This window comes from Ursus maritimus, unplaced genomic scaffold (assembly GCF_017311325.1).
Source record: "Ursus maritimus isolate PB19 unplaced genomic scaffold, ASM1731132v1 scaffold_10, whole genome shotgun sequence".
NCBI lineage: Eukaryota > Metazoa > Chordata > Mammalia > Carnivora > Ursidae > Ursus > Ursus maritimus.
Window position 1 is genome coordinate 20970245 of NW_024423344.1, and position 26692 is coordinate 20996936.

Below are 26692 nucleotides of genomic sequence, written 5' to 3' on the forward strand. Positions count from 1 at the left end.
CATAAATGCTACACAGTGTGTGCCGTTACTAGAGTCATTAGTTACTAGTATTTTGAAATGATCACATGAGAAACGGGGTATTAGCATAGTTACAAAAACTGAGGGGCATTTTTACAAAATAACTGTCCAGTATTCTCAAAAGCGTCAAGGTCACAAGACAAAGGAAGACTGAGAGGCTCACACATTAGAAAAAACAGAGGAGATATGACAACTAAATGCAATGTATGATGATGGCCTGGATTCTGGAATAGAAAAACAACATTAACGTAAAAACAGGTGAAACTCAAATAGGGTGGTAGATCGGTGAATAGTATTGCATTATTGTAGATTTCCTGGGCTTGATAATTGTATTGTGGTTATGTCAGGTGTTAATGTTAGAGGAAGCTGGGTGAAAAGTATACGTAAACTCTACTGTTTTTGCAAATTTTCTGTATGTCTAGAATTATTTCATAATAAAAAATAAAGAAAAAAAAAGAGAAAGAGACCCAGAAGTGACAGAGATGATACAACCAGTAGACAAGGACATCTAAGGAGCTATTATAACTATAATGAAGTATTTAAAGAAAACACAATGAGAGAAATGAAAAGACATAAAAAAGAACCGAATAGAGCATCTAGAACTGAAAACTGCTATCTTTGAAATAAAAATTCACTAGCTGAGTTTAATGGAAGATGAAACACTACAAGACAAAGTAAACTTGAAAATATAATAAGAAAAGTGTCTAACATAGAACATAAAACAAAACAAAACCCAGAAACTCTGTGAAAAGATGGGTGGGCTCTTATCAAGTGGTCTAACAGACATGTAAATGAAGTCCTACCAGCTGAGGGGGTGCGGAGAAAAAAGCAGAAAAATATTTAAAGAAACACTGGCCAGAAATTTTCCAAATTTGATGAAAATTACAAACTCAAAAGATTCTAGAAGCTCAATAGACCCACAAACAAGTTAACACAAAGAAAACCACATCGACACATCATAATCAACTTGCTGAAAACTAATAATAAAGAAAAAAATCTTAAAAGAAGCCAGGGAGGAAAGGGGACACCCTTTAATATAAAGTAAAAGAAATACAAAAATTATCACAGATGTCTCATCAGAAATAACACGAGCCACAAGACAATGATTCTCTGACAGGATCAAAGAAGCTAAAAAATTTTTAGCAGGATTAACCAAGAAAACAAAAAAGATGCACAGGACTAATCAGGTATGAAAAAAGAAAATCACTACAGATCCAGAGATATAAAAAAGATAAAATATGAGAAACAAGTTATGCCAATAAATTTGACAACACAGATGAAACAAACACTTTTCTTAAAAGACATAAATTACTAAAACTGGCACACATACATGCAAAAGAAAATAAGAATAGTTCTGTACCTATTGTAGAAATTGAATTAGTAATTAAAAACTTTCCTAGAAAGAAAATTCTAGGCCTAAGTGGCTTCATTTGTTGAATTATGTCCAATATAAAAGGAAGGAACAATTACTAATCTCATATAAACTCTTTCAGAAAATAGGTGATGAGAGGAGATTTCTCAATTCATTTTCTGAGGTCAGTTTTGCTCTGATACCAAAACCAGACAGAATTATTACAAGTAAGGAAAACCACAGACCAACATCCTTCATAAAGAGATACAAAAATCCTTAACAAAATATTAGGAAGTAAAACACAATACTGTATATGAAAAGAATAATACACTATAAACCAAGTAGGGTTTATCCCAGGAATATAATGTTATTTTAACTTACAAAAATCAGTCATTGTACTCACATATTAAAAGAAAATCTGTTATTAAAGGAAAACTACACGATCATCTCAATAAATGAGGAAGAAATATGTGACAAAATTCATATCCATTCCGATCAAAACTCTCAGTGAACAGGGAATAGGAGAGAAATCTACAAAAACCGCACACATTGTTCGATAGAAGCAAGGAGCACATCTTGTGCCTAGATTTTGGTTTCTAAATATCATTCTCCATGAAAAGGAACCCTGGCTTTTCAGGAGAAAGGTTGATTCACAGCTTGGACAGAAAAAGTACAAGAGCCTGGGATACCCTGTCATAGAAGAAACCCACTGGACAAAATGCAAAATACAAAATCTACAAGTCTATACTGATAAAAGTTCATAAATGAATAAATAAATAGAGAAAGGAAAGCTATTCCTCCTAAAAAAAAAAAAAGCCAGCTAAATATAAAAGAAATAAATATAGAAGAAATGAAGGAGTTAGAAAAATCACCAGTTGATGCTAAACCTTGTGGGTGAATGTTTGAGTATTTCCCACAAATTGCCTATTAATTACAAAGAAAAACGTAGTAACTCTACAGTGGCTACACCTGCATCAAAGCTTACCACCACCTTAATCAAAGTGAACATAACTGGTAGTGGGTCACCTGTGACTCCTGAGATGGTGCGCTGAGTGAGAAAGATACATCGTTATCTCTGTGGATGCCCATAAGGTATTGCTTGAATCTAATCAAGAGGAAACATTAGGCAAACTCAAAGTGCAGAACATTCTACCAAGTAATTGGCCTGTACTCTTCAGTAATGTTAAGGTCAAGTAAGACAAAGACCAGGGGAGAAATTCTTCCAGATAAAAGACTATAACAATAACGAAAAAGAAGTCTCAGTACTAGACAGTTTTACTCTTTTCTTTAATATGGCCCAATAATACAATATTCATATTCCTAAGCAAAATTATTTCTTCCAGAACATTGGTCAAGATGGAAAGGTAGCATAATTCTAACACTAAAACCTAATAGCAATATTGCTTTTGAATACAGATGCAAAAATTCTAAGTAAAAGCCCAGAAAAACTAACTAACAACTAAATTTGACATGGCTTACAGAGAAGCGTATACTGTGGTATTCTTTATCTAATGTCAGGTAGGGTTTACCACAGGAACCCAAGTACAGTTCAACAGTGATAAAAACTCCCTCGTCATCTCAAAAGTGCCAGAAACATATTTGATAACAACCAACACCAATTACTAATTAAAACTTTAAGGAAACTAAGTATGAAAGGAAATTTCAAAAATAGATATTTTTTATCATATTAATAACAGCTAGTGTCAGAACTAATGGTAACGTACATTAATCAAATCACAGATCAGACCGATTGACTACTATTAATACTCTTCAACACTGTTCCAGGTATTGTCACCCATGTAAAAGGATATAAAAGATATAAAAGAGGTATAACTATTAGAATTGAACACATTTTTTTTGAAGATTACATACTTTATGCATCAAAATACCAATAAGAATATAAAAAAAGTAATAGTTTAGTAAATTGGTTATTTAAAAGATAAATACGTAAAAATGTAAAATTTTACCACAAAATAGCCAGTTAGAAGATCGAACTAAAAAATAGATTTCATTAATAGCAACAAAAATACCTAGAGATGTGCCTAAAAAGAAGTATTTAGAACCTATATGAAGATGAAGAACCAAATGTCAGTGAAAGGGATGGTTAGGATTTTAGCAAATATAGAGAAATACTATATTCCTGAATAACAAAAAGGAATTTTACAAACATGTCTGTTTTTCCCCCAAATAATTTATGTGTCTAACAAAATCTCAATAAAAAATCCCATTGGAACTTACTCTTAGGACTGACAAAATAATTGTACGGATCTAATGGAAAAATCAACAGGTGAGAAAACAATCAAATTAGAGCTTTATCTCACAGCAGACTTAAATACAAATTCTGCAGATGATTTAACTAATCAAATATAAAAAAATTAATTATTAAAAAATTAGAAGAAAAGAAGTGACTGGTTAACTTTCATGCAAAGGGAAGCATTTTTCTAAGTATAATAACATCAATGTAAAGGAAAAGTTTATATATAAATATATATAGAAAAGTTTATATATATATGTCTCTATATAGAGAGTGGTATGTTACCATTTACATATCTCTCTCTCTCTATATATATGTCTACATAAAAACCATAAACATCTGCATGACAAAAAATTATACACAAAATTAAAGGCAATTTACAGACCAAGAAAAATTTACAATGAGCATAGCAGACAAAAATTAATGTCTTTAAGTTATAGAATATTTAGAGTCCATAAGAAAAATACTGACACTTGCACAATTTAACAGAGGACATACACAGATAATTATCTATAAGATGATGAATGGTTAAGCAAATGTGAAAAAATGTTCAGTATTATTCCTAATCAGGGAAATGTGAATTAAAACCACAATAAAATGCCCTTTCCCCCACTTATTTGCAAAGCTAACATCCAAAGTTAACACGGCGGCCGTGAATAAGAACAGAACTGAAACCACCGTGTGTCACAGGGCAAGCTCCTGAACATTTTCTGTGAAAGATCTTCCCACAAATATGGATTTGGAAAATTCAGTTATAAACTGGGAAGCCCACATCTAAAATCCGTTCTAAGGGAGCAATAAAAGATATGAACAAACATTCACTTGTAATCTGATTCTTCAAACAGTGAACATTTGTAAGTAATCTAAATGTCCAAAATAGGGTCACGGTCATTAAATAATCACACAGTCAAATAATTAAAAATGACCACCATAAAAAAAGCATATTTATGAAGAATACCTGAGTAGCCTGGAAAAATGCTCACAAAACAATGTTGCCAAGAAAGAAGATGATAAAATTACTATTAGAATTCCTTAAAAAATTATTATTATAAGAACCCATGCCATATGATCTCTGCGTAATGTCAAGCTGGGAGATTATGATTTTAATTTTATACCTTTCTCTCTTTTCTACAACGAACACGTATTCATAAAACAAAATATTCAACACAAGATTTAACAAAAACTCGAAGCTTTTAAAAAGTAGTGGTTTCTCTGATGGCTGTTATCGGATTTCTGTCAGCCCACTGAAAACCATATTGCTGTCGCTACCAGGTGGCAAAGTGGCATAAAAGAACAGGCATACGCTCAAATATTGTCACATGTCAGTTTATTGAGGAAACTGCGATGCTAGCTAGAGGTTAATTCTATTCACCTGATTACTTTTCATGATGTCAAACAAGAGTCTGAAGGCCACGGGCCATCGAGTCACACAATGACTTTCCCATATTTTGTTCAGAAACACAAAAATCAAATACCAAGAAATGTTCGACTCTGAAAATTGCCCTAATTTTTTTTTTTCCAAAAGGTGGTAATTAAGGGTCAGGAGGCACAGTGGTGTGAGGGAAGGACAAAAATGGAACATGTAACAGGCAAATATTTTTGCTAGATTTCATTTTCAAAGTTTCAGATCTTTCCAACTTTTTTGTTTTTTGTACCAAAAAAGGAATCAATACTTTTCATTCCACTCTTGTCAACTTTAGCCAAAGCCTTCTGAGCGGCAGTCATTTTGCTATTTTTCTGTTAAGGAAAATAAGAGAAAAATTGTTACAAATGAAACCTTTATAAATCGTACATGCAAATCAAACAAGGCCATGCATGTCTCAAGGTTCATGAAGAGAAGTAAGTATTTGCGGCTAACATGCTTCCTAAGGGAGTGATTATTTTTTTTTAGAAGTTCTGATTTCCATTCAGAATTCAGACCTAAGACACAAAATCTGGTAGAAGAGGCAGGAGACAAAAGTGCCGCCTTCTAAGGAGTGGAATGTTACAACCAGTGGTTTATTTTAGGGGAATAATTCTGGAGGGTGTATTAAGCACAATAACACCAACAAAGGAACTGACAGAGGCAGTGATTGTCAGAGGAAGAATTCCAGCCCGGTATTACTGCATGATGAATAATTCACCACAATGGACTGTTGCATTTTATTCATAGGCTCTATGGGAAACCAAGGACAACACTATTATATTCAAAAATAACCTGTACTGTAGAGCATCCCGGACCAGCAGGATAACTGCCTTAGTTTTCCTCCAACAAAGAAATACTTTTCAAAAAGCTGATTTCAAGTAACTCTGCCTTTGAAATTCCTCTCTCTTGCTGGTCACTGTTTTTTTTTTGTTTTGTTTTGTTTTGTTTTGTTTTGCTTTGGCGTGGTTTTGCGCCGTGTCCTGGAACTAGCACTACCAGAAGGTAAACGGTGGCTGATCCTGCTTGGGTGCGTCTCAGCTTCTCCAGCACAAGCACACATGATGGGACTCAGCAAAGGCAAAGGCACGAAACCATCTGTCTCCCTGAGAACTGTGGGACAAAGTCACTGCCAAAGAACCTCTTAAGGGCACAGTATATGATCCCTGAAATCTTGTTTTTCCCATTCTGTCACTTACATTTTAGAAGGCTTATTTTTTGACTGGATGGTGAAATAGACAGTCTCTTGAGACAAGTTATCCTCTGTAGTTAACTGACAGCCCGCTCTAATCCCTCATTTCCCTGGGGCTGTGCCCAAGTAGATACAACAAAAGCAGCAGTTGCAAGGGTGGGGCAGAATTCGTTCTCTCAGAGAAAATCAAAAAAGTTCCTGCTTACGGAAGCCATTCAGATAACTAGCTATCTAACTAGCTATCAACTTGGATTATCCCCTGATATCACATGCCCAGATAAATTACATATAGATCAAAGAATAAAATTTATAAAAAACATTAAACACTAAGTGTGTGTGTGGGATAAATGTTTTAAAATCTAAGAGGAAGTTAATCTATCATGGGATGGGCGAGGTCTTTCTAAACATAAAAATAATGAGAAAATCACAAGGAAAACCAATTTCTACATTTAATCCCCAGAAACACTTAAAACTGTTTAAAAAATCGAATGAAAAGGCTAAACACAAATTAGAAAATTATTTGTACCCTATGTGTTGTGAAGTGTTAATAATTCCTAATCTAGAATAAGCTCTTAAAAATCAACAAGAAAAACACTACTATCCCAATACAAAAAACAGGCAAGGGACATGAACTGGTAATTTCCAAAAATGCAAATGGGTAATAAGCATTTGGAAAAACAACTAACCTTTCTCATCAAAGAAATGTACCCTAATTAGACAGTCAAAAATTTTCAAGAATAAAAATAACATTCAAAGTTGTCAAGAAAGCAAGATGAGCAATCTTGCAGCTATAATGGTTGGGAATAAAATTTCTACATTTTTGGAAAGCATTTTATATATATGCACATATACACATATATATGTATATACACATACACATATAATCAATCATATATATGATATATATATGATTTATTGCCATATATGAGATTATATATGATAAAATATATATGATAAAATCACAATCTCACACACACACATATATATTCTATCAATAATCATGGAAAGAGCTCATGTTTCCTAAGCCCTTACTCTTAGTTCTAAATTGTGTCTAATGAAATAATCAAAGATACTGACTATAAATAAGAATGTTTATCACTTCACTAAAACAAAGAATGAAAAAAGCAGAAGTAACCTATGTGCCCAAAAATAGGGGAGTGACTAGGTAGATTATATTCCATATGGTGAAATAAAATAACACAAATGATTGAATATCATGAAACCATTAATAATTTGTTAAAGAATGCCTAATGACATGAGACCATTTTCATAATATAGTGCTGAATGAAGAGGATAGAACCCAAAACTATAACTCCATTAAAATGCCAATTTTAAAAGCTATGTATGTATTTATAATGTATGTATTAGATAAAACTTTGTAAGAAAGGTTATGAAAATATTTGCCAGGGTGATTGCTGAATGGTAGGGTTATTAATAATTATTGTCATCATCGTAAGTTCTGGGAAGCTTCCACGCAGTAGAGTTGACAAAAAATGACCTGTGGAGGCTCCCTCCCTCTGTATCCTTCTACTCTGGACACACAGCAAAGTGTTGGCACGCTCTCGCTAAGTACATTGCCTTGCCTTGATTCATAAAAAGTCTTCCTGGCTTGGCATATTCATTGTCATTCACAATTTTGAATTGATTACCGAGTCACAGAAATGCAAGTTAATAATCCTTCACGGTTAAAATTGTAAAATCACAATCAAGCATGAAATCGTTCCTGGTTGTCCTCATGCAGGATCACCTACTGAACCCAGGAATATGTCACTGCGGCTGCACACACATACCTTTTCAGTCTTCAAATCTTTCCTGTTAAATTTAGTGTAATCTTCTTTTGCTTCTACAGGCTCATCAGATAACTTTACTTTCTGCAATGTTAGAGCAGTGAAGAGATGTCAAATGTCACCTCAACACATCAATCCAGTTGTTAAAAAACAATGGGGTCAATTTGGACCCGCATCAAGGCCAAATGGAGCAGCACACCCTGCAAAGGGCTTATTTTGCATTTTGCCAGTTATCTGGGGGAATGAAGCCACATATCCCCTCTGAGAAGCAGCCTCGGTGACGGGGGGGATATGAGAGGGTGAGTCCATGACCCAGCCTGTTGGGCAGTGTAGCAGTACTGATCACATATTTTGTATGTGCCAGGACTAGGAGACATCTAGGCGACTGCTGACTTGCAGGACAGTCAAGGGGGGTGAAGGCAGACACAGAAGTCAAAGTCAAGAATTTCCTTTACGTGGGCCAGGTGTCCAGCCAGAACCCCCACTTCATTCATCTTCTGGGCTGGTGTAATGTCCACTTAGGAATACGGCATGACATTATTCTGTTATTACCATTTTTGTATAGCTTCATGTTCTTACCTCCTTTCAATTCAACTATCTCATTTTGTCCACACAAGGACAGCCTTGCAAGACAAGCAGCGAGCAAGAGAAGGAAGCACAGGGAGATTAAACAAATGACTTAAGCCCTCTTAGCAGAGGACAAGGCGTGAGATCTCCATTTCTGTACAAGTGGTCTTTCCATGAGGCCCAGTACACCCAGTCCACCTTTACTTCATGTTTTCACTTTTCACATGAGCATTCTGCACCAATGAACGTAAGAACCTTGTCAAGAGCTAGACTGTGGCCTTAATGTTCACATTATGGAAGAAACTGTGACACATTTCCTGTGTAAAAGGCACATAACAGGGCAGGTAAGTCTTGATGTTTAACATACAGAATTGACTGCACGTGACCACAACTTGGATTTTTGCAGATCTTCAAGCTCTTTGTGGAGACACCAGGGTTGAAAGCCCCAACGTGGATCTTCCCTAGGAAATGCAGATTTGTCCCGGCTTCCCTCTCCACGCCCCAGTGTTTGCTAAACAAACAGCTGTAGAGTTAGTGTTAAAAGATGCCACGGCGCATGTATAAAACCCAAGGGGATAAAATGACATGTCCTGAAATTCTTCACTGTAAAAAGACAGGGAGGCACCCTGGAAATACCTAACGTCGGGCGGCAACCCCTTCTCTTGGTTACACAGCAATCTCTAGCAAATGAATCTTCAGAAGAAGACGACTAGCTTATCACAAATGAACTACCAGCAAAGTGTGTATATAAGCAACTTTCTTAAGAATATGTTTCTACTTAAAAATTAAGATCAGTAAAGGGTGTTTAGGTGACGCATATTTTTACTAGAAAAGTATCTTCAGCCAGGAGAGTGGAACTCACAGGTAGTAACGATGAAGGCTATAATTGTCTCAAATTGCAAAAAGCTTAAGGTTGTACGGTGGTGTGCTCTCCTCTGTGGCAAAATGTTCTACTGATGCCATTACAAACACTTGGGCATATTTACTTTTTGCTGGTAAGTCAAATGAAAAATATTCAAGAAGAGAGCTTAAGATGGAAAGTGCTTCTTTACAAATATACAGTGTTTAATAAGTTGATGGACTTGCTCAGGTGTTTTAACGGCTCCTATCAAACAAGACACCAGTTACCAGTGCTCATAAAAAAGAAAATGACTGTTGTGGGCCTCTGCACTGAACTTTTCCTAATGTTATTCACAGCACATGCTGAGTATGTTTGAAAGAACCACGAAAGTTACACTTATTTGAACTGTTGTTATTTAAAAGACCAAACAGGGGTGCCTGGGTGGCTCAGTTGGTTAAGTGTTCGACTCTTGATTTCAGCTCAGGTGTCTTATCTCAGAGTTGTATGTTCAAGGCCCGCATAGGGCTCTGTGTTGGGCTCAAAAAAAAAAAAAAAAAAAAGACCACTCTAGATTTGGAGGAATGTTTCGGAAGAAACAGAAAAAGGGTTCAGAAAGACAGTAACAAGGCTGTGACTGGACGGGTACAGTTCTGGAAAGAGAAGAGAAAACAGCAGAGTACCACGGGAATTAATGCCAGGACGGGTCTTATTCTTACAGATGATCTGCAAGGAAGAACTCAAGAGTATCTCCAATCCACTGACTGCATTCCGCTCTGCCAGCTCACAGCGGGACATTGAAACGACGGAAGGGGGCGAGGGTTGGAAGCCAAGCTTCCACACAGCAAACACGTGATAGTCAGAAAATAATGCAAAACATATTAAGGATGACAGGCTTTACGCTATCATTACAAACAGATACGAAGATACCTAACAGCCACTGGAACGTATTTCCTGAAAACCATCAACCGTATTACTGTAAAAATCAATCAAATCGTGGACACAGACAAGGAGGCTAGCAGAAGATGTTATCCTAAGCTTGTTTAAAGCGCGGCACATCATCCCGTGCAGTTTGCACCCCATACACTAGAGCCCCAGGAAGACATAATAGACCGGGAGACCTAGAGCAGCAACTAAACAGTCCAGGAGATGAGGCTGAGATTTAGGAGAAACAGGATTGTGAGATCTAAATCAGGGCTTGGCAAACTGCCCGCGGGCCCAGCCCCGCCGGCCGCCTGTTTTTATAAATGAGTTTTGCTGGAACACAGCCGCCTGCATCCGTTTATGAATCGTCTGTGGCGGTCTCTGCACTACCACGGCAGAGCTGAGGAGCTGTGACAGAGACCATCTGCCTTGTGAGGCCTCAGGCACTATCTGGCCTTTAGAGGATAAGCCTGCTGACCCCTGATCTAAATCATACACGATGACATCGCAAATGATTTAAAGTTTGGAAATTAAAACAGGCAAACAGAAAACTGGGTTAAAAGTATACACAGGAAATATATTACCCTGGATGGTATCAAAGGCCCAAACCTTCGAGAACAAGCTTCGATCCATTCACGAATGATCTCTAAGTTACTAAGGAAGACAGATATTTGGGAGAAAGAAAGATGCTTCGTTTTTGAAAGGAGAGAATTAAGAGAGAAACAAATATGCCCCTCTTCTTAGTTCCAGCAGGCACTCGTGCCTCTGCCCCTACAGCTACTGTCAGAGCTGAACTACTAGGTTGGAAGAAGTGTGGGTCTGACCTAGAATGACCTGACGTCTTACAGCAACTGACCTCTGCCCAGCACGATTCCTCCCGAGGGAAAAGCACGGCCCTTCTTTGACAGCCTGCTGAAAATGGCCCGCAGCTAACGTGGATGCACTTGGAATTTTCTGTCCCTTGTGTAAGTCAAAGTAACGGGTGCTTTCGGAGCCACCGCCACCTCCGAACTGGACATGATACGAAAAAAAAATCCCGAGCACACTGGCCACCTTGAAGGCAGGGAAAGAGGAAAGTTCTTTAACATCCACTTTCCATTCTCAAGGCATCCATTATTCTGTTGGCAGGAGAAGGACCTCACTGACGAGCTGGTGCATGTGTTTATTTCCCTGTCTCTGAGCAGCGCTCGCTTGTCTGAGATCAGGCCTGGACTGAGGGACGCCGCGGTTTGCCATCAGGTGTGGTTTAGGGCTGGCTTCTCTACTCTCCGTATCTGGGAGACAAAAACAAGCTGCAGCCCACGGAGCAGAGGAGCTGTGGGTGGCAGTGTGAGAACATCTGGAAGAGGAAGGGTTTTGTGCAATACACAAGTTGCGCTGATCATTCCAAGCACAGGGAAAAAAAAGTTTGGCTCTCCTTGCTCAAAGGATTCTTTGTGTTGCAAAAGTCACGCTCTGTTCACCTCCGCGCCAGTAACAATGAGATCTGGCAAAATGAGTTTCAGTTATACGTCGAGTATTCCTGATGATTAATAAAGTTAATTGCAGGACCTGGCTAACTCAAGAAGGCTGAATTTTAATTATGTATCTATGAGCCTTTTAGGTAGGTCTCTGGCTACAACCAACTCTTATCTGGTTTTCGCAGCACTGTTTTTATCATTCAGGTAAAATCTACAAAAATAAAAAAAATCAATGGAGAGCTCATTACAATCTTTAACCCACACGACATCACTCCACCCAAGCGGATTTAGTATGCTTTAAAATGGACTACAGCACACTAAACCTATTGGTAAAAATGTACTATTTTTCCAGGTCCCTCAAAGATATCTTAGTCACAGCTCCTTACCTTTGATGGAGGGTTTGGCAATGACGCTGAAGGTTCTGGAAGCCTATGGAGTAAAAAATAAGAATCATAGTCATGGTTTCTCATAGACAAGCAAACAGAGAGACGGGGACCAACTGAGGACTGAGCAAGTGCTGCTTTCATGGACTAGCTTCACCTCCATGTGTCCTCTGGACAATCACCTCAGTGCAAAGAATGACATTTCTCTAAATGAAGAAATCTCCATTTTCCTCGCATTGGAATTGTCTGAACTAAAAAATAAAATTAGCACTCATTTATTACGATGGAACTGCTTTTCTTTAGCCTCTATAAATTTACATTTTGGCATTGTAGTATTTTTTCCTTCATAAATGACGAATCCAGCATATATTTTTTTTTATTTAAATACAATTTAGTTAACATAGAGTGGAATCAAGCATATATTTAAAAACGAAAATTATTTTAACTGTTGACAAAAAGACAAACTTGACTTTTCATCAATTAAAGAGAAGTTTAATTGACATATCTTTCTCCCCAAATCTTTAACCAAAAGCTAATCACTTCAGAGGAAAGAAAAGAATCTAAAAAAATAATGGGAGTACAAAGACATAGGTCTCGAATGAGACAAACAGGCACTGAGAAACTCAGGGAAATATTAAACAGAAAGACAGTGTTATCAATTTAAAGCAGGCTTTCAAAACACTTTAACTACTATAGAAACCAGTTTCCACTAATTGTTTTTAAAAGTAGAACCTATGCAATTTGCTAAAAACAGCAAATATATATCTATTAAGAAGTCCCTTTATCTTCATGTATCAGAGGAGAAAGCTATTATAAGAATCAGGAAAAGCTATTATCAAACCCATAAAATCTTAACAATAGTTGCTAAAATCTAGAAAGGAAAGACATTCTTTTCAGCCCAAAGTAAAGTCTTTATATTATATTAAATATCTTTATGAAGGACATAACACAAATCAAATCATTCTTAAACCCATTTTCTGCCCTCAGACACAGACTGTGTTTCATCCTTTGAGTTCCAAGGCTGGGCATAATAAAGGTACTTGGCAAACATCTAATGACAGTGAAAATGCTACAAAACCTTTAAATGTAACTTTCAAAAATATTCTAGGGGGTCTGGGTGGCTCAGTCGGTTAAGCGTCTGCCTTCGGCTCAGGTCATGATCCCAGGGTCCTGGGACTGAGTCCTGTGTCGGGCTCCTTGATCAGCAGGGAGTCTGCTTCTCCCTCTCCTTCTGTCCCTCTCCTAACCCCACCCTCGCTCTTGCTCTCTCTCTCTCTCTCAAATTAAAAAAAAAAAAAAATCCTTAAAAAAATATTCTACATGCCATCTTTTGTTTTCTTCTAATCTTTATTTCTCTTAAAATGATCACAGAGAACCACATTAGTGAAGTCTAACTGGTGATAAAAGTGTATACCCTTTACCCTCTAAAATCATACCAACCCATAATTCTAGTCCTAATACCAGTTTCTGCAATCAGTATCCACCAAATCAATTTGTTCCAATAAATCAGTGTCTATTAAAAGTCACCTTCAAACCACAGAGTCTAGGAGGTAACTCAAGAATAATTGATCAGAAACAGTGATGTGATAAAGCCATTCAGGAACCTATTGCTGGGAAACCAAGAAGCACCAAGGTACTTCCTAATTATGACGAAAGATGAATGATACTTACTTTAAATATTTTGATAAGTCATCACTTAATTCTTTAGGGATGTAATCAGATATCAGACCATGGGCATAACGAATATAATCCTCTGAAGGAAATAGAATGGAGAGTGCAAGAAAAAAAAATTAGTAAAAATTAGTAACAGTTATGGTAGTTTCATAGTCAAATTTCTGGCTCTGTCTGGCCTTAGAGACTCTCTGAAGCTCTTAGCCTCCGTTTCCTCATTTGTAAAATGTGAATGCTAATATCCATGTGTTAGAGCAGTGAGCGGTTTCATGGATGAGATATGATAGAGGATGATATCAAAGATAGGAGGTGACAGAATACAGCAGATGTGCACCAAACGATAGTTAAACCAAAAATTCAGGGTCTTCGGTGATGGGTAGTAAGGAGGGCACGTATTGCATGGTGCACTGGGTGTTATATGCAACTAATGAATCATCGAGCCTTACATCGGAAACCGGGGATGTACTGTATGGTGACTAACATAATATAATAAAAAATCATTAAAAAAAAATTCAGGGTCTTTTTCTTATTTGAGGCCTTTGAATACAAATAAAGCTCACGATCAGCTATAACAATATGACATATTCACGCCTTTTAAAGACTAATCTTTTCTAGGTCTGTTTCAATATAGAATAAATCTAACAAATAGTAATGAATATGTTCATTTAAGAGATGTAATATGTGTGATGTCTCTGTCAAGTATTTGCTGTATAAGAGTCCTGAACATTATATATACTCTCAAACTAATAAAAATGCCTTAAAAAACATAAAAAACCAAGCTCGGTAGAATGTATAATCATTAATTCTAAAGCACCTGGACACTCAGTGCTAAGGTGAAGCCGTGGTATCAAGGAGATGCAGTTATAGAAGTCAAAACCTGTTGTAAAGCCCTGTTTTTTAATTCAGTGTTTTATGTAGAATACTAGAGAATAATCAGACTTAATATATGGGATAATCATATGGGGATATAAACCACTAAAAGCACTATCCCAGGTTTGTTGCTGGGATATTCATTTGCTTCTTCTTTTCTTTCTCTTCTGCCTTCAAACTAAGATAATAATTGGCCAAGCATTAAAGTGACTGCTGCCCAGAGCACATCATCTCAAAGTCTTCAGTGACAGACTTTCACTACCAACATAGAACTGAAAGTTACCACCGGACCCTTCTTAAAATGTGCTCTTGGTTCTAGGTTAGTAATTATCCAATAAGTCATGAGAAGACAAAGGGAGCTAAGAAAGCCGACACATTATTTGTTTGCCTCTTCTGGTAGCTTACGGAACCAAAGATCTAAAAAAAAAAGGAAAGCTCACTTTATGGCTAGGCCCTAAATGGCAATATAGCCATGCCCAGACCCTTATATTTAGAGATTGGTACAAACACTGGATTCAGAGCAGAAGACGTGGCCTCCTAGCTAGGAGGGGTGACCTTGGATAAGTCATCTACTCTCTGAGACCACAGTTCTTCACTTTTATTTTTAAATTTTTTAAAATTTTGATTTTTTTATATTTTTTAAAGATTTTATTTATTTATTTGACAGAGAGAGAGGCAGTGAGAGAGGGAACACCAGCAGGGGGAGTGGGAGAGGGAGAAGCAGGCTTCCCGCTGAGCAGGGAGCCCGATGTGGGGCTCGATCCCAGAACACTGGGATCACGACCTGAGCCGAAGGCAGACACTTAACGACTGAGCCATCCAGGCACCCTGACAGTTCTTCCTTTTAAAATGAGATCTGTCTAAATAATCTCTAACATCCCTTCACCTTCTTAAAATATATATATATGATCCATCCATCCATCCATTTTTTTTTTTTTTAAGATTTTATTTATTTATTTGACAGATAGAGATAGCCAGCGAGAGAGGGAACACAAGCAGGGGGAGTGGGAGAGAAAGACGCAGGCTCATAGCAGAGGAGCCTGATGTGGGGCTCGATCCCATAACGCCGGGATCACGCCCTGAGCTGAAGGCAGACGCTTAACCGCTGTGCCACCCAGGCGCCCCATCCATCCATCCATCCATTTGACTTAACTCCTTTTCTTTTGTTAAAGCCAATCAAAAACTGTGATAATTGGTACACTCAGTATGGCCAAAGGTGTCCACCATTTCCAGAATGGCAGGAGTCTTCTACCATCTATACGTGCAAGGTGTTTTAAGGTAGATTTCTGCAAACCAAAGACTGCCTGAATTACCTGCAATCACAAACAGGCCCCTGGTCCTAGTCTTATTTGTTTTAATGACGAAACTCAGATGCTCTGGAGTTGTATGCCCACAACAGGGAAACACTGAATTGGAGCTTAAAGTCAAAAAAGTGTCTGTCCTACAATTTGAGAATGTTAATTGCATTAGATAGCTGTTCTTATTCAACTATACATACAAAAATAAGAGGACACTATACCGGAAAAAGCAAAAGAATCTACCTTAATAAACTAAAACAAAAAAATTGCCAAGGGAATCAATTTTCATCTAAAATCAAAATATTAAGACCAAGAGTAGGACATACACTTCTTGAGAGTAAGATGCAGGGAGGTGCGGCCCATTGGAAACCCTGGGCCACACAAACAGAAGGACAAAAAAGGTAAGAGTGTTGGCTTCCGAGTCAGGCAAGCTCCATCAGCAGCTCAGCTCCACCTTTCACTAGCTGCGGGACTTCGGGCACAGCCTCCAGACTCTCACTGTCAAATAAGACTTGTAGGGAGGGTCAGCTGAGATACTGTGTGTTCACAGGCAACTCAAGCAAAGGGCTTGGCACACAACACACCCTCAGTAAACGATAGCCAGAGCTGTTAGGTTGGTTATTACTATTAGCGCAAAATAAATATTTGCCAAAGGCACGATTTAAGTATCCATTAGCGACAGAAATGATCTATGGTAGAAATATTACTGGGTTCTGAATTAAAATGCACACATGCCACAAGATCTAAGAGAACACATGGCCAAGAATGAGAAGCTTCTGAGACACTAAGATTATAAAATTGGGGGCGCCTGGGTGGCTCAGTCGGTTAAGCGTCTGCCTGCAGCTCAGGTCATGACCTCGGAGTCCTGGGATCGAGCCCCATGAGGGCTCCCCACTCAGCAGGGAGTCTGCTTGTCCCTCTGTCTCTCTGACCCCATACTCATGTGCTCTCTCCCTCTCTCTCTCTCTCCTCTCTCTCAAATAGATAAAATCTTTAAAAAAAAGATTTTAAAATCATAAGACAGCCATTTATACATCAGCAACTTCCTCCAGGCACAAATGATTTCTGACAAAAGGATTTACTTACCTTCCTTGTCACTGGAAACCGGGTCACCAAAGAAAAATGTAGCTGCCTGTACCCGGGCGCTGACATTTATGTTATTGGTTTTTAAGGCTGATACAGTCTGACGAACCTGTGAAGTCACCAGAAAGGGAACATCAGGGTATTTCTAACTAATGTTAGAAATCCACCACCTTCCAGATGGTTCTCAATCCATTTCAGATGCAGGAAGAAGTATCTGAGGATCTAGAAAAGACTTCACCAGGAATCAGACGATGAGTGATGGCCACAGCATTTTGGGATGATGTCATGACATGGACTTCTTAAGGCTTACACAATATGGGAGCACTGGCTCTGGAGTTGGGCTGTTTGGGTATGCTCTGTGACCATGGACTACTTACTTAACCTCTCTGTGCCTCTATCTAACAGGGACGTGAGTAGTACCTAATGCATAGTACAGTTGTGAGGATTAAATGAGTTCATGTAAAGCCCTCAGAACAAAACCTGGCACAAAGTTAATACGCAATCATTTTTCTAAACAGAATAAATCATAAATTTCCCACTTTCTAGGAATTTAAGAAAAGAGACACAATCAATAAATATAAACATCACTCTGTTATTTGTGTCGTTATCATTTGCTAAGGACAAAAACTAAACGCCAAGATCCTTCTCAGCACTTACCCTGATTCTTCAACTACTACTAATGCAAATGAAGGGTGAACCACGGGGGCACTTTTAAAATCCTTCCACTACTTTGTATATTAGGGGCCTGACTCTGCAAGGTTCATTTCCATGTTTCCAGGTTCCCCGTGTGGCCTGTAACATGATATGACAAGCATGTTTTTACACACAAGATAGAAGAGAATCTTAGGAATCAGTACTATACTGGTAACCACTGAACTTGAAAAACTTTGGTATCAATAAACCTGGTCTGGTGAGATTCTTAATCAGTGGGAAAGTACACAATTTTCTTAGACCAGTGGCTTTCAAAGTGGTTTTTTTGTTTGTTTCTACTATACCCACAGTAAGAAATACACAGCAACCCAATACTTAGACACATATATAAATAAATGTTTCAAAGAACCATACTTAATACTTGTCCTTACTCTGTGCTATGCTTTAATACATCTTATCCCATCCCAATCCCATCCCATCCCAATCCCATCCAATTCCATTCCATTCCATTCCATTCCATTCCATTCCATGAGAAATACTGGTTGTGACCCACTAAATCAGTATGAAAAATACAGCCCTAGACTTTATATTAGTTCTAGGATTTCAGGATCACGAAGATCCCTCGAGCAACCGGACGCTGAGAGTGAGACACACTTCCTCGAAGCCTGAATCCTGTCTGCCTCAGCTCCCTGCCCTGCTGTGTGAGCAACGTCACCCTCTGAGACAACAGCAGGACTGACAGCAGCAAATGTGCCTCCCGCCTGATACTACCTGGCGTGGAGGACACAAATCTACATCACCAAGTAGTGAGAACTTCTTTGTCAAGTGTGAGGGTCATGGGCAATGGGGATGCAGGTCAAAGGAAAACATCAAGCTAACTCCAGAGATACATGAGTTAGGGAGGATGAAAAGTAAAAGATTTCTTTTCATATTTGGATATCTTTATACAGTTTTTCTCCTTTAGCGGGATATATAAAATGGCCTTTGGATTCAGACTTAGCACCTTCTCTAAACAGTTTTTTAAAAAGTTTTTGTGCCATAAGGTATTGGAGATGTACTATACCTTTTTCTCCAGCCACTTTATTGTCTTCTCCTTGCTGTACTTGTAATATTTCTTTTTGTCTATTTCTGGATTAAAGAAAAAAAAAACAGAAGAGTGTATTAAACAAAAAATAAATTCATAAAGTTATATCATATACAAGATATATATATATATATATATAAAATATCAACAATTTAAAAATGTTTCATAACAGTTTATAGTCTTGAAAAACTCAATTTATAAGCCTGAGAACATACTTGAGAGGTTAAAAAAAGTCCCAAAACAGAACTTGGGTGCCTCAGGTTTCATTCAACCATTAAATGAATGGGAATTTAAGCAAATCATTAAATTATACTAACAGTTTTCATTCCAAGGAGAAATATTTTTCTTTTCTTTTTGTTACATCTGTATGAGATGACAGATGTTAACTAAACTTATTGTGGTGATCATTTCATAATACCTGTGAGTCAAACCATCATGCCTTACACTTTAAACTTATACAATGATGTGTATCAATTACTTCGTAATAAAACTGGAAAAAAGTATACAAACGAATCTGTAGAAAATCTGTAATTTTTAAAACTCAGCTAATTAACATGCCAAGCAACCTTCAGTTTTTGAAATAACTAGAGGTTTAGTTCAGTGTTTTCAATGAGAGACTTCTTTCCTTTTTTTTTTTTTTAAGATTTTATTCATTTATTTAAGAAAGAGCAAGCTTGAGAGAGAGAGAGAGAAAGAGAGCACGCACAAGCAGGGGGAGGGGCAGAGGGAGAAGCAGGCTCCCCGATGAGCAGGGAGCCCGATGTGGGGCTCGATCCCAAGACTCCAGAACCACGACCTGAGCCAAAGGCAGACACTTAACCAACTGAGCCCCCCAGGCGCCCCGAGAGACTTCTTTTCTAAAGTAAGAATGGAAATCCCAAGAAAGGAGACTGAGACTAAGTGCAGATGCACGTGAAGTGCACTGCAAATATTTAGGAAACAAGGCTTGTTAACTACTTGGTACTGTCCTGGTGGGACTAGCGAGAAAGAAGAAAAGATATGCCTATCTTTGAGTGCATTACCAGTATAACCATAACTATATTTCAGGGGAATTTAGATTTATGATAGGCTTGACTTGGCCCTTAACGGAGATACAAGTTTCACCTCTTTAAGTTCCTCTTCCTCCCCTCCCAATCCACCTAGCTTTACATACTGTGACATGAGCCCTTACTTCCTCGGTAACACTTCATTCATGGAGTTTCCTGCTTTCTGTGCAATCGTAGAGGCAGCGCTTGCGCTCCCAGCCTCCTGCTTCACGCAGGGTGCTCTTCGGGGCCACTGGAAATCCTAGGACCAGATGCACACTCCTCCCGTGTGATCTCACTAGCCATGTAGAATGACATTTTCTCTTCCTTCCATAATCGTTGTGGGAAATGGAAATGCTTATTCAGGGATTGTTTTCTGCAGTCTATTAAATTGCTTGCATTCCATGAAATGGTTTCTATATGGGAGAGGGGCTGGCCTTAGCTCCTGTACGTGTCCTCCCCATTCCAGCCTGTGGTTGTCAACACTGTAGGTGACAGGAGGCATGATGGAGTGCGGGCTGGGCCTTTGCACCCATCTCCTCAGGATGTGTCCCTGGAATAACGAAGGAGAGACTGTTGGCTGTGGTGTTGTCAGAGTTTGAGAACTCCAAGGGGCAACGTCCGCTATGCGGGAGCTGGGGGCAAACCTGGGCAAACAGCCTGCTGTGGAACCAAGGCAGGGGAGACTGGACTCAGCTTCCCTGGAGACAGCATCCCACCGATGTACAAAAATCAGGGGAATTCTAAGAGCATTACAGCAGTCAGTCAATAAATGTCCACTGCTGCGTGGGCTGAGACTTGTACAGAAGCCGCTCTCATTGCCGGAGAGAAATCTCCGAAGAAGGTCAGTGTAGAGGTCTCTCCTAAGAAATCCCGCCTAGACTCTGCTACTCACTCCTCTCTTTCCTCTAAGATCCACATTTCTTGAAAGAACATTCTACAATGTGCCACAGTTTCCTTCCTCTCTCACACTCCCTGAGCCCCTTGCAGGCCCTTCCTTAATCCTCTTGAAGATGCTCTGTCACCAGAAGGGGAGACCACAGGCTCTGAGCCATACTGCCTGGGCTCCGATGCACCCAGGGCACGGTGTCACCGGTTAAATGAGGTGATCCACACAAAGCCGAAAGCACAGCCCCTGACACATAACAAATACTTAATATTACTTTAAAAAAAGATTAAATGACAACTTGCTAATGATAATAGCATCAGAAACTAATGTATCTTCAAGCCTGTGTAAGTTCTTTATATACATGTCTCACAGATGTTCGAATGAATCTCAGGTGGAAACCACGGTCTGTCCCCTCCTTAAACGACTGGGTTCAAGTGAAGGGAACTACATCATCCAAAGTCACCGGGCCAGTAAGCAGGGTACCAGATTCCTACTCTAGCTGACTTCAGAGCTGTGGGGCTGGTTTCATTTTATCGAGATCAGTTAGGTCTTCACCCTTCTCAGTACTTTTAACCCTGTTCTTTGTGGGAAAAACTTCTCCACGATTCTACAAAAACTTTTCCTCTTGGTTCTTCTATGTCTCTGATGACTTTTCCTCTGATTTTTTTTTTTTTTTTTTTTTTTTTGGCTTTGATTCCTCCTGCTCCAAAGCCAGCTGTACCTTTCTCTGGGGGTGAGTTCATTTTGTTTCAAGAAGACCAAACAACCCCAACCAGGAAGCCCAAAGCCCTGAGCTGAGGCTCTGTGCCTAAAGACAGACTGTTCATCTTCCTCCCAAACCATCCTCCTGGTCAACCAGGCTCGGATTTCAAAGCCATCGCTTACTCCTGCCTTGCTTTCCACATTCTGTCACTGGATTCCAGCATCCCCTTGTGGGGGCCGTAGAAGATGAAAAAACAAAATAAAACCATCAAACAAACAAAACATACCATGTCAGAAATGAGGAGGCTTAGCTTCTCATGGATCAGTAACTACTTCCGTTTTTTTTTTTAAAAATCACCTTTACTTTATTTACGAATAATGTTCATATGGTTAATATACCCATTTTAAGTGTACAATTTGAGGAGTTCAAACAAATGTATACATACGGTCATAACTGTCACCCTAAACAAAAGGCTGCTCTGAATATTATCGTACAAGTCTTTGCATGGAGATGTGTTTTCCTAAGTCTTGGGTAAATCCTTAGGAGTAGAATTACTGAGTCATAAGGAATTGTCAAGTGGTTATACTATTCTCTGCTTCCACCAGCCAGGTAGGTGAGTTCCAGTAGTTCCTCAACTTATTGTTTTTCTTTTTTATTTCAAGCCACTCTAGTGAATACTAATGATATTTCCTTGTGGTTTTAATTTACATTTCCCTGGTGACTAATGATATTGAACCTGTTTTCATGTGCCTATGGGCTGTTTATAAATCTTCTCTTGCTAAGTGTCTGCTCAAACTTTGTGCTGATTTGCTTACTGAGCTGTATGTATATCATCTTATTACTGTGTTAAGAGAACTCTTTATATATGTGAGATACATATCTTTTATCAGATACACCATGTAAACATTTTCTTCAAACTGTGGCTTAATAGTGTCTTTGAAAAAACAGAAGATATTAATTTTGATGAAATGTAATTTATGGTTACATTTATAATTTTTTTTATGGATAGTGGGTTTTGTGTCCTAAGAAATCCTTGCCTATCCCCACGGTCACAAAAGTTTTCTTATGTTTTATCTTTTGTTTTAGAAGTTCAGTCGTTTCCACTTCTGCATGTAAATTAGTGATCCATTTTGAGTAATTCTTCCGTATGACTGTGAAGTGAGGGTTAACATTGTTTTTCATATGAATATCCAATTTTTTCCAGATCATTTGTTGAAAAGACTATCTTTTCCCCCACTGAATTATCTTGACACCGTTGAAAAAAATTCAATTGACTATATAAGTGTGGGTCCACTTCTAAACTCTCTATTCTGTTCCATTATCTATATATTTATCCTTATACCAATGCCACACTTTCTTGATTATTACAGCTCTAGAGTAAGTCTTGAAATCAGATTGTGTAAGTTCTCCAACTTTGTTCTTTTTCAAAATTGTTCTCGTTATTGCAGGTCTTCTGCAAATTCATATTAATTCTAGAATCAGCTTATTTTCTTCCCTCCCAACACCCCCCAGAAAAGGCTGATAGACATTACATTAAATCCACGATCAATTTGGAGAGAATGGACATCTTAATAATATTGAATCTTCAAATTCATGAATATGGTATATCTCTCTATTTATTTAATTCTTTAATTTCTCAGCAATGTTTTGTAAAATCCAGTGTACTGGTCTTGCACACACTGTGTTATATTTATTTCTAGAACTTCATGATCTTTGATGATATTCTGAATATGTTTTTATTCCATTGTCCAATTGTTCACTGCTAGTATACAGAAATACAATTCATTTTTTGTAAATTGACTTTGTATCCTATTTACTAGTTACAGCAATTATTTTTTTATAGATTCATTTGGACTTTCTACATACATGTCCATATTGTTTATGAATAAAGATGGGTTCACTATTTATTTCCAATCTGTATACCATTTATCTTTTTCTTGTTTTACTGAAACTGTTAGGACTCCCACTACAATGGTGAATAGAAGCAGTCAAAGCAGACAGGTACCCAATCATAGGGGAAAATTGTGTTCAGTGTTTTACAGTGAAGTATAATGTTAGCTGAGGTTTGTCACAGACACCCTTTACCAGACTGAGGAAGCTCCCTTCTATTCTAATTTGTTGAGAATTTATATTATGACTGAATTTTGTCAAATGATTTTTTTCTGCATCTATTGAGATGGTCACACAGTTTTTCTTTTGTCATGTGTAAATATAGTGAATTATGCAGATTGATTTTCTAATGTTCAACCAACTTTGCATTCCTGAGATAAATCCCACTTGGTTAAAATGTTACCCTTTTTATATATTTGATTTGCTAATATTTTATTAGGAATTTTTCAGTCTATGATCATAAGGGATATTGGCCTGATTTTCTTTTTAAAATAAATAAAATTTTGACTTTGGTAATGGAATAATTCTGGTTTCTTAAAATTAGTTGGGAAATATTCCTTCCTTATCTAATTTCTGAAAGTGTTTGAGTAAGTATATCATTATTTGAGTATTATTTCTTCTTAAAGTATGGCAGAATTCACCAGTGATGCTAATTGGGCCTAGAGATTTTTTTCTAGGAAGTTTTTAATTATCGATTTATTTCAGATTGAACACTCCCTGGACAAGATGATCAATAAGAAATATCCAACTCGGATATCCCAGAATGCTACAAAAGGAACAAGTGCATAATCTACTGTTTAAATTTGAAATTTACAAATTTTCATAGGGGGTTCAAAATATTCATGAAGGCCACAGATTACCCAAAATTATGAAAAATACCATAACATATTTGTTCGTGTCTTAAATTTAATATTTGCAAGAGTTGGTGAGTTAGACAATATGTACATATGCTGGAAAGGTTTCTTTCTGTAATGTGTCTGGTGCCTATAAAACTGGTCTCAAACATCTGGAAAGACTGGGTTTACAAAATAAAGATGGAATAAAAGTGAGTCCACAATTAAATAACATGTTCAGCAATTGGGTAATCGGCTCACAATCCTAAATTTCCCTGATGTATTATTGAGCAAACTGCCTAGAGCACATTTTCACATCTACTTTCTCAATGTTTTCCATAACAGAAACTCATATGGTCTCTTTTTTTTCCTGCCTCCTGGGGATAGAAACTTGGCAACTGCACTTGGGGTATTTTAATCAGGTAAGTTCTCCTGGCTCTTCCTGTTAATCACATCGGACAGCCTAGTGCAGCTTTGGCTTGCAATACGAAACAGTGCTACACTCAAGATGAAGTTCATAACCGTTTATTAGGCCTTTCCCCTGTCATCCGTCCACTGAATGTGAGCTTCTTTGGCAAGAAACGTACTGAGCCCCAGAGCTAGCAAACAGAGACACATCATTTCCTTCACTAATAAAGCAGGCAGTGCTAACTAAGGTCACCGCCATCATCGCTGGGGATATAAACAACCATGGCTGGGTTTACTCGCAGGGACGAGGTGGGTAGGGGGAGGTTCTCATAAACCTAGCAGGCTTAACCAGATCTTTCATGTCACAGACTTTTGAGACAGCATCTGGAGTCTAATATCAAAATAGCTGGCTGGAGAATCTGAGTGTTTCAGGTTTTGCTCTACCTGCAGAGTGCCTATGGAGAGAATGGACATTAAAGACAATCAGCTCTCTTCTTTATCTTTGCTCCCTCTCATGGATACCACCTGACCACTCCTTAGGCTGCCGCTTTGTTTCTTATTTGGAAAATCCTAGCAATAAAATACGGAGCAGAAGCAAACACTAACTTATATATGGACAGTAAGCTAAATTTGAATAAGCAGCTGGGACCCAAGGCAATTGCTGAAAGAGGGGAATGGGTGCCTGAGAACAGAAAGCTCACTGCCAGGATGAGAAACTCGTCTTCTCCTGACGTTATCCTAGTTCTCTGTCTTCTTTTCTGTCTCTGTCTTTCTGCCTCCCAAAGGGAAATTATGAAGACGGGTTATACAAGGATTGTTTTTTTAATAAGTTTCTATCTCTACGTGAGATATCACCTAACAATTCTAACCAAATGTTCTGGAAGTGTTACACAGTTGCAAGAAGGAAGGGAAAGCCTGGCTGTTAGTCACGGGTTCCAGCTCTGGTTCCCCCACTTCTACTTCTGTGACGCTAGTCCAGTAACTTCATCTCTTTGAGCCTCGGTCTCCTCATTTGTAAAAATGAAGGTTGTAACAATAATGAAAAGGAATTACTGTAAGGATACAATAACGTATGTAAAATACAGGTGATACATAATAATTTCTCATTAGATGGTAGATATTTTCGTCAACCCTTCAAACTCTTCATCTTACAGACTGAGGATGCTGAAAAGTTTAAATGATTTCTTCAAAACTATATAGCAAATATACTTTTAATTTTCCTTGCAAGCCATCAGATCCTGAGATCAGATTACCAGACTGTTCTTAAAGAAATTCTTTCCCCAAAAAGAGATGAAGCAAATATAATAAAATATTAACATTTGTTGATTATTGGGTTGAGTACAAATAATATTTGCAGTTTTTTTATCTGAATTTTTTGTATCTTTAATTTTCTTAAATTAAAAAAATTGTTTTACTGGCCCACATACTTTCATTTTCAAAGCAGATATATTATCAGCCTACATGTAGTCCAGGTTTCTAAACACTCTAGGCTGCCCCAAATTTTTCTTTCTTTCTTTTTTTAATGATAGTAAGGCAAAACATAAAGTGATAATTCAGATTAAATTTCATACAGTAAAAGATGTATGCAATTCTCGCTAAAAGTCTTGACAGTTTCTTCATAATCAAATTCTTCCCCTAATAAATGACATTCTATAAATCTTAAAATAATGGAAGGTTTAAAAACAAAACCAAAAATTTTAAAAACAAGAAAAAAAAAGAAATTGTAGGATCTCTTATATCTCTTAAATATGCTTCATCCTCAAAAAGGCCTCTTCATCAAAATACACATAAACAATCTCACATTACTTCCTTTACCCCTTAACCCAGAATACAAATATGTGAAATATTTTCTTTTTGTCAGTTCTGTATACAAAGACAGCATACTGAGATAGACATCTTTTCCCATGAAGATCCAAAGAGAAATTCACAGTATTAAGGCTTATTTAGAGCTGGTCAAACAAGTTAAGTGTAGGGCATGCACTTTATATTACAGCAGAACTTCCAACAGTTAGGCGATGTTGAGGAGTGAAAGAGATTAGGACGGTAGTTCAGATAATGATTTAATCAATGGTCAGGGGTTCCGTGTGAAAGAAGGAAGGAATGAGAGAGAG

The 26692-nt window shown here is 37.8% G+C and overlaps 1 protein-coding gene across 4 annotated transcripts in view; it reads right to left on the bottom strand.

Moving 5' to 3' along the window:
* The window catches only part of RNASEH2B (ribonuclease H2 subunit B), a 67220-nt gene that overhangs the window by 5406 nt on the left and 35122 nt on the right, over positions 1–26692 (bottom strand). The window contains exons 6-11 of one of the 4 annotated variants that reach the window (XM_040622549.1): positions 18813–18877; positions 17102–17207; positions 13848–13929; positions 12180–12222; positions 8008–8088; positions 4934–5360 (exon numbers count right to left, since the gene is read on the bottom strand). In XM_040622549.1, the coding sequence (XP_040478483.1) occupies positions 5247–5360; positions 8008–8088; positions 12180–12222; positions 13848–13929; positions 17102–17207; positions 18813–18877 (491 nt within the window). In that variant the 3' untranslated portion in view covers positions 4934–5246. Of the gene's footprint in view, positions 1–4933; positions 5361–8007; positions 8089–12179; positions 12223–13847; positions 13930–17101; positions 17208–18812; positions 18878–26692 lie in introns of those variants that run through there. The other 3 variants (XM_040622552.1, XM_040622556.1, XM_040622554.1) reach the window with 3 other exon arrangements.